The sequence below is a fragment of the Taurulus bubalis genome (assembly GCF_910589615.1).
Source record: "Taurulus bubalis genome assembly, chromosome: 17".
NCBI classification, from domain to species: domain Eukaryota; kingdom Metazoa; phylum Chordata; class Actinopteri; order Perciformes; family Cottidae; genus Taurulus; species Taurulus bubalis.
Window position 1 is genome coordinate 11,960,284 of NC_136605.1, and position 9,882 is coordinate 11,970,165.

Sequence of the window (9,882 nt, forward strand, 5' to 3'; positions counted from 1 at the left end):
TTCGTGATGGGATGGGATTCATGGTTGTCTGTCAAATACAATAGTATTATTTCTTGGTGTAACCACACCTCCCTACTCAATTCTGCGCCCTACCTCGAATAATGGCCCATCTTCATTACCTACACTTACACCGGTTTCAAGACACAAATAAACGCCTCTTAACTTCTTTTCTTTCATATGCTTCCTCTTATTAAACACTTAAACAAGCTTAAGACTCATAGACACGGTTTAAACATCCTAATATTACCAATAAGGCACACAAATAGACATTTTAGACCATTAATAACGTCCTCTGTCAGACGCTCATGAGCCACACCCACGGTTTTCCCGCCTTATGCAAATGAGCTGCACCCACAGAGACTTTCACCCAGACCCCTGCAAAGAGCTCCTCTCCCCTCCTCCTATTCTAATTAATGTTAAATATAAACTAATCTCTAAATCCTTGAACTTATTCAATCCCCTTGGCTTTTATTCAAGTTCAGGAACATAGAAATCCACTACAGAGCTGTGTCCTAAACAACCTTTTTGTATTTGTATTTTGCCATTCACTCCACAATATTGACTTTTGAGGCATAATTTATATATGAAAACGTTGGAAATATTGTGCCGGTGGTACACATGCGTCGTGGAATCCAACAAATGTATACTGTTTTGTCAGCAAGCCTGAAAGCGACATGAAGACCGGCCAACTGCTCCATTAACCTCCATGTTAAATCGGACCACAATTTTCTCTCATGACGGAAACGTGAGCACTTTACAAACTGAATTTACGCTCTCATTTATAAATCCTTACAAATATTTAAGTAGACGGAAACGTTCTCAGAAGTCTTGTGCTTCTCATGATGTCATTATTTTCGTAATGGGATTCACGGTTGTCTGTCAAATACAATAGTTCAAAAGGTTGTTTTCTCATTAAATCCACAGTTCAGTCTCCTGCTCTGTGACAGTGTCACACCTGTTTTAAGTTAGCCAATCAGGGCTGTCACCACGACAACCGGTGATACAAACGCAGGAGGAGCCAACTGACGTTGGTCAGCTGACATCCAAGACAATCTATTTTAAACTCTACAAAAAACGTTTCACACACATTCTTATATATCATACATTAGACTTAGACACACACACACACACAGAATTATCACAAAACGATTGACTGTGTGTGTCTATGTGCGCCCGCGTGTGTGTGCGCGCACGTTTTTTGACCCCAGAAAGTTGGTGAGTGAGGAGATACAACTTGGATCGACCTTTCACCCAATGAGTCTGTTGTTGCTGGGGAAAAATGGACAACACAACGAATCCGATTAGGCTCCTCCCATAGAAGAAGTCTGATTGGCTCTTTTTTATTTGGCTTTCGGTTAAGGATTTTTTTTTTCATTGTGTAAAAAACTACGTTTTTCACCCTCTCAAAGAAAGTCATTTGATCTGATAATTCTGAAGGTGGCTGAGGTTATTGAGGTTATTGTGTTATTGAGAGATGTGTTACCTCAATAACACATCTCACTACCGGTAATGTATACATATTGCGACGTCTTACGGCAGTAGTAGCCACACTTTCAAAATTTCTTGTGAAATTTTCTAGTTAAGTGTGGCTTCAGCTAGAGGGGTCATAGACCCCTATAGCAAAGCGCACTTCATATTATTGCTCGGGCTTATTATTATTACTTATTATTATTCTTCTTATTCCGCCAAACTTTGGACCGTATCTTCTCCCACAGCGTTGCCCGCACATGCGTAAAAAATACATCAAAACGTGCGGCCCGATCGGGAATCGTGAGCTATGACTTTTCTAAGAGATTCGACCAGCCATTTTCCCGAAAAGTGCGAAAAACGGCGAGAAATTGTCCCATTCACTTGACTGGGGTTTCGGACTGAAGAGAGCAAAAAAACATACATCTTTGTGCCCACAGTGACTCGCCATAATGTATCGTAGAGAAATGATTTAAAGTTTAAAACGTTGACAAAAGTCTGGAGTTTATTTGCCCAATTGGGCATTTTTTGATAGCTAGCACAGTTTTCATGTAATTATTGTTCAAGTTTAGGAAAATGTGGGAACCATTTCAGAGTTTACAATGGGTGTGTGTGGGGAAGGTTAGAGCTGTGATGTCATCGCTAGAGCACGAGGAGCTGTGTCCTAAACAACCTTTTTGTATTTGTATTTTGCCATTCACTCCACAATATTGACTTTTGAGGCATAATTTATATATGAAAACGTTGGAAATATTGTGCCGGTGGTACACATGCGTCGTGGAATCCAACAAATGTATACTGTTTTGTCAGCAAGCCTGAAAGCGACATGAAGACCGGCCAACTGCTCCATTAACCTCCATGTTAAATCGGACCACAATTTTCTCTCATGACGGAAACGTGAGCACTTTACAAACTGAATTTACGCCCTCATTTATAAATCCTTACAAATATTTAAGTAGACGGAAACGTTCTCAGAAGTCTTGTGTTTCTCATGATGTCATTATTTCCGTGATGGGATCCATGGTTGTCTGTCAAATACAGTAGTTTGAAAGTTAGTTTTTTCATTAAATCAACTCTCCTGTCTCTCTCTCAGTGAACACCATGGCAACGGTGACACACACGCACACACGTGCAGGAGGAACTGTCAGTTGGTCAGCTGACACTTGACTGTTTGTGCTTCCCATGATTTCATTATTTTCGTGATGGGATGGGATTCATGGTTGTCTGTCAAATACAATAGTATTATTTCTTGGTGTAACCACACCTCCCTACTCAATTCTGCGCCCTACCTCGAATAATGGCCCATCTTCATTACCTACACTTACACCGGTCTCAAGACACAAATAAACGCCTCTTAACTTCTTTTCTTCCATATGCTTCCTCTTATTAAACACTTAAACAAGCTTAAGACTCATAGACACGGTTTAAACATCCTAATATTACCAATAAGGCACACAAATAGACATTTTAGACCATTAATAACGTCCTCTGTCAGACGCTCATGAGCCACACCCACGGTTTTCCCGCCTTATGCAAATGAGCTGCACCCACAGAGACTTTCACCCAGACCCCTGCAAAGAGCTCCTCTCCCCTCCTCCTATTCTAATTAATGTTAAATATAAACTAATCTCTAAATCCTTGAACTTATTCAATCCCCTTGGCTTTTATTCAAGTTCAGGAACATAGAAATCCACTACAGAGCTGTGTCCTAAACAACCTTTTTGTATTTGTATTTTGCCATTCACTCCACAATATTGACTTTTGAGGCATAATTTATATATGAAAACGTTGGAAATATTGTGCCGGTGGTACACATGCGTCGTGGAATCCAACAAATGTATACTGTTTTGTCAGCAAGCCTGAAAGCGACATGAAGACCGGCCAACTGCTCCATTAACCTCCATGTTAAATCGGACCACAATTTTCTCTCATGACGGAAACGTGAGCACTTTACAAACTGAATTTACGCTCTCATTTATAAATCCTTACAAATATTTAAGTAGACGGAAACGTTCTCAGAAGTCTTGTGCTTCTCATGATGTCATTATTTTCGTAATGGGATTCACGGTTGTCTGTCAAATACAGTAGTTTAAAAGGTTGTTTTCTCATTAAATCCACAGTTCAGTCTCCCGCTCTGTGACAGTGTCACACCTGTTTTAAGTTAGCCAATCAGGGCTGTCACCACGACAACCGGTGATACAAACGCAGGAGGAGCCAACTGACGTTGGTCAGCTGACATCCAAGACACTCTATTTTAAACTCTACAAAAAACGTTTCACACACATTCTTATATATCATACATTAGACTTAGACACACACACACACACACAGAATTATCACAAAACGATTGACTGTGTGTGTCTATGTGCGCCCGCGTGTGTGTGCGTGCACGTTTTTTGACCCCAGAAAGTTGGTGAGTGAGGAGATACAACTTGGATCGACCTTTCACCCAATGAGTCTGTTGTTGCTGGGGAAAAATGGACAACACAACGAATCCGATTAGGCTCCTCCCATAGAAGAAGTCTGATTGGCTCTTTTTTATTTGGCTTTCGGTTAAGGATTTTTTTTTTCATTGTGTAAAAAACTACGTTTTTCACCCTCTCAAAGAAAGTCATTTGATCTGATAATTCTGAAGGTGGCTGAGGTTATTGAGGTTATTGTGTTATTGAGAGATGTGTTACCTCAATAACACATCTCACTACCGGTAATGTATACATATTGCGACGTCTTACGGCAGTAGTAGCCACACTTTCAAAATTTCTTGTGAAATTTTCTAGTTATTCATGTTATTCCATTTTTGATCGTGTAGTGTTTTTTTCTGTTACAACTATTGCACATTTCATAATATCCATGACTTTACAATATAATATAATGTACCATTGCTCGAATTAAATAAGGTCATGGAAAACACTGGACAACAAGATAATACATTGCCTTTCATGTACGTGTCTACATTATTCGTCTGATACATTTGAAATTTAAAACTGTTAGTGAGTTGAGTGAACTTGTTGATATTTTTAGTTGGGTAATACATAGTAACTTCAATATATTTAAATTTGAGTTTGCCTATATATGTGAAAAGGCACAAAGTGTGTGGACCAACCAACTTTATTAAAGTCATTATGTATTACATAAAACTTGAATACATTGAGTCAACTTTGATATAATGTATGTTTAGTAACGTACATCAAGTCGTTCTTGTAATGGTATAAACATATAACGAAATTATTTGAGAAAATTGGGCCCTATACATTGTAAATTTAAACAGTGATTTTTTTTTGTGCAGTTCTGTATAAGCGGTAGCTTTGAAAAATATCACCAATTGATCAGATGTGCTATTGCTAATATTTCAGGAGTGCCAGTATGGCATTTAGTGCTCGAACATAAACATGAACCAGCTTGGCCACATGAAGTGACACTAATGCCGCAGAGGACCCAATCAGTGAAGTCACTGGCAGTCAGAGGTGGCTGGCCCTGTTTTACAAGGCGCAGCTCTCGCCTCACCTCAGCCAAAGATAGAGACAGTCATGCGCTGAGAGAATTCACACTACATTTACGCAGGAATCGACTTTTTAATCTGAATAATTTCCCAACGCTGCAGTGGTTGCTTTTCCATCAATGGCATTTAATGATGAAGAAAGCCAGGAGGACGCACGAGAGTGTCCCGTGTGCTATGAGTGTCTCTCGGGCACAGAGAGGACCCTGAGCTGCGGACACGTATTCTGCCACGACTGTCTGGTCAAAACGCTGGTCAGCATCAACAGCAATGGAAACATCAGAGACACTATTGTTTGCCCCATCTGCCGACATCTCACATTCATCAAGAAACAAAAGGAAGCGCTGGTGGCCGTCCCGGCGGACAAGGATCCAGGTGAAGCGCAGACCCTCGAGGTGCCTCTCCCTGCGCCACCGACACAGGTCCAGAGCGCAAGGCGTGCCTCCGGGGACGCTCTCCCGGGACAAGTTCACTGGATCGCTCGCTGCTTCAGAGGAATGTCGAATCGATTCCGTCCACAGAGTTTGATCAGCCCCAGCCATACCGCATCTCAGATCTTCATCATAAGCGCCCAAGGGCGTCCCATGGCTGAATACGATGCCCTCAGCGTTGTGATGACTGTGGTTCAGCCCCGGCGCAGGCGAAGGCGTACCATTTGCACAACTACACGATGCCTGCTCGTTTTACTGTCAGCGTTTACTATACTGGCACTAATGGCTGCAACTTTGCCCTGGATCCTGCTGGCATAGCCCAGTGATGTGTTTCTGGATTATGAAGTGCCACTAAGGGAAAATTAACTGACATTTTTAGAAAATGGAATGACGTTTGTCTTCCAGCGATGCAATGAAGTTGTTTTACTGAAGAAGGAAACAAATCTGATGCATTTCAGGAAATAATGAATCCACTGAAAACTTACAATGTATTGAATATGTTAATACTTTGGTTTGCAACGATATTTTAAGATGTTGTCATTTCATTCCCTGTTTTTAGTGAAAAGTCGAGGAGTTTTCAAGCATGCCCATGTCCTTTATGTGCATTACCAAGCAACAGTCTGAGGTAAAGTAAAGGTTAAAGCTCTGACAGCTGAGTCTTTTGTCTTGCATTCTTGTCTGTGACATGTTCTACCTGTTTTATGAGCAGCTATCATGCAGGGAATCGTAACAATTTCAAAGCACCACAAGTTTGTAAATCCAAGAAGAGTGCTTTTTGAAATGATAATTTCAACAGAAATCAAAAATAGGGGTTGGCTGAAAGAAATGCAATAAAAACCTGTAAGCCTTTTTGTTGAAGCAGCTCAAGTCATTAGTCAACAGTGTATCCCTGTTGTTGGATACACTGTTTCCAAGCAGCAGACTTTTTTAATTTCAGATCTAACTATATATCCCACAATAATTTTTTAGTGTACTCAAAATAAAAAAGGTGGGGTTAGATTTTGGCAGCAAGACATGAGCTTGGTTTATTGAGGGAGCAAAGTGCAATAATAAAGACCTTGTTACAACAGTCAGAGTATCATGTGGACAGACTTCCTCTACTCCTTACATTAGAAGGAACAATGTTAGACATTTAAAACAAAATATATCACACAATTTCTATTTTAAGCATTCACTTTACACATGATCAGAGGTTTTATTAGACCCCAGTAACCTATTAATCCAATGTCTCTCTTTCTAGTGTGTATGAAGAAAGTGTAAACAGAGCCACCTTTAAACCTCTTAGAAAGAAATAATTGATGCACCCATGGCCGTCTGAAGGAGATAGCAGCAGGGATGAGCTGCGCCTGTAAGGAGATACACTGCTGCACTGTGGCATTAGATTACCAAGTGTAAACCTTTTAAAACTAAATTTCTTGGAAAAAGTCTAATGTTAATTGTTCTTGAACAAATAGTTTACAAACCAGGGAAGACAAGTTTTAGTATCGACACCATCCTGACAAACATGTGCACTCCTAGTTTTCCCCAGCAACCCCTCAGCCAGCCTGCTGGGCCAGTCCTACAGGTTACACACCTGAAGAGGCCTCTGTTGTTCAGTCTCACCCAGTTTCTCAGTGGGTGAGAGGAGGACAATACTTATTTATTTAATTTGATGAATCAGAGTTTTTTTTAAAGAATAGTGGCTTGCATGTCAATGGATGTATCCAAATGAACTGTACACATTGTTACATTTTTTATGTTTTTTTTATAGGTCAAATCTAAATCTGAAAGGGTAATTGGTAACTTTAGCTGTTCGGGACAGTGGAAGTATTCAGATCCTTTATTCAAAAGAATAAAAGTATCCTCAGCACTGTACTGATAGTATGTTACGTACAATTATTCATTGTTCAGTAAAAGTATATTTTTGGAAAACTCCTACTACTTTAATGTGTATTTTGCATTGTACTGCTGTAGATGTTTCCGTTTGTGCTAATTATAACTCTCTGGGTGGTTTTATCTTCAGCAATACATCATATTCTATAAGATCCTTATTCATGAGATCATTATTCATGTTCATGTATGTGACAACTCCTCTAAAATGTCAACTTTTCATGAGCTCAGAATGACAGCCCTGTTATCAGCTTTGTGATGATGGATTTTCCAGTTGATACAAGAGGGGTTTTAAATAGTTTATTGAGTTTAAGAAGTAGGATAATTATCTCAACCCATAAACAAACCCTTCATCCTTCTGTTTAGCAGAAACATTCAAAGTCATCAAATTTGGAGAAACATGTTTTCACTGGAAAGAGAGGAAACTCTTTCCAGTAAAAAGTACAATACTTGCCTCTGAGATGTAGTGAAGTAAGTTGCATTAAATGGAAAAGAGTACTTTAAATATGTACTTGAGTAAATGTACTTAAGTAGAAGTAGAAGACAGAAATAATCACAATTTACACATACCTCCACATTGTAATGTACATCTTGATTATTAGTTCTATCAGGGATCATCATCAGTCCAATTAAAAACAGATATTTTTACCAGAAGAAAAAACACTGAAAGAAAACCCACATGAACCAGGTGAGATTATTAAAAATGTAGAGTTTAATATATGTATATATATATATATATATATATATATATATATATATATATATATATATATATATATATATATATATATATATATATATATATTTATTTATTTCTGACATTCTGATAAGGATTGCAGGTAGGCTTCACAGTACACACTGTGTTCCATTTAATATGCTAAGCAGAGAAGGAAGGGGTGAACATGGTGGGCTTGACAAGCGGCAGGTTTTGTTTGTACACATGTAGTGAAAGCAGAAGGAGGCAGTACATCCACAGGCAACATCCACTCCTCTACCGTATTGCTCAAAACCCCACAAAGGACCATATATTGTGATCCACATTCTCCATCTCCACATTTCACCCCTCTTACAATCTCTAAAAAGACAGTGATTGACACAAAACGTGGATTATCAAAAAACTATCTAAGCGCATGCATGACACTTTTTCAGATTTTCCTTTTTTTCTCATTTAACCCCCCCACAAAATGTAAACAAACTGAGCTTTACTTTAGACCAACTTGGTGGTGAGGTGAAAATTGAAGTCTACAGTAATTAAAATGCTTGATAAAACTATGCAAAAGTGTACCATTTGGTGAAAAAAGGTGGCTTCTGTCATGCTCTTCAAAAATCGCCGTAAAATTAATGACAGAAATTAGATGTGAAATTATGACTTGTTTTTTGGGGGAGGGTACAGGTGTTTTATTCTTTTCAGAAGCATAACAATCAAACCTAGAATGAATATGAATGCATGCTTTTAGGTGGCTGTAATTTCCAGTTATGATGCACAAAAGCATTACAGTAATACTGCACTGCACTTATAACAATACATGCCAACAGGCTCTAACTAACCTTCATCCAATACAAGCGCTCATTTGCCTATTAGTTATAACAAAATCAGATCGTTTGAAATGAGTGAGTCACATTCAGTCTGCACACAGAGAGAAATACCTCTGCCTCCTCGTATAAATGTATGGATCCAGCACAGAAAATAAAAACCTCTGGTACACATTAATTATGCCTATAGTTCCAAAATAACGACCAGAGTGAGGGCACTTGCAATTGTTGTCATATAATCACCACGACTATCAATATAGTTATCAACGTCACCAAAATTGTCATAGAGAACACACACTGAGGCATACCATTGACCACTTTTGGAGAAAGGTTCATCTAGAATTCATTTTGTCAGAAGAAACTCACACATAAAACAAACAGAATAAATTAATTGCTTTGCAATAAAATTAATGGCTTTTTTTCTGTAGGCTTGGGAAGGGGGACTTTGACCACTTTTTGGGATTGAGGTGGATCAGTTAACACTGTAATTGCACTTTAATTGACAAAATTATAGTCCTAAAATATTTTTTATGCAATAAAAAAAGTGACACTGCAGCATCTGTTATCTGATTAACTTGAACTAGCTCTGATTAATTGTCTGTGATGAGAAAAAAAAAAGGAAGGACACAATCATTTAAAATGTTTGCAGCTGATACCGCATGTGTGCCGAAACTATACGCATTCACCTTTCTAATTGAATGATCATATATTTTTAGTCAGTCCCACAGTATAGGTTTAGGATTACATTTATCCTCATTATGAATTAATTAAATGGCCAAGGTGTGCTAAACGCAATCTAATTATTTACACAGAATCTATTAAATAACTGATTAAAAAGGAAAAGAAGAAAAGATAGGGCATTGGTGTGCAACTCATTAGTGCTCGAGCATGTTTAAAGACTCAGGAGTCAGAATTAGAAAAAAAATGTATTCTAGCAGAAATAACCTTCTGCGTTTCTGCTGCAGCACCATTGTTACCTGGTGTTAAAGTCAAACACTATGAATCTACAGTAAACCTGTTCATTGTGTGCAGGGACAAAAATAACAGCACATTTTTAATCATTACATTTTCTACACATGATACATA

At 38.5% G+C, this 9,882-nt stretch overlaps 1 protein-coding gene across 1 annotated transcript; it reads left to right on the forward strand.

The window, feature by feature from the left end:
* Nucleotides 1-4,999: 4,999 nt before the first annotated feature.
* Nucleotides 5,000-5,712, forward strand: LOC306749302 (RING finger protein 222; the record flags this gene model as incomplete). Its single annotated transcript, XM_079232575.1, has 1 exon — nucleotides 5,000-5,712. The coding sequence occupies exon 1, from the start codon at nucleotides 5,086-5,088 to the stop codon at nucleotides 5,710-5,712; it is 627 nt and encodes a 208-aa protein (XP_079088701.1). The 5' UTR covers nucleotides 5,000-5,085.
* Between the last annotated feature and the right edge of the window lie 4,170 nt (nucleotides 5,713-9,882).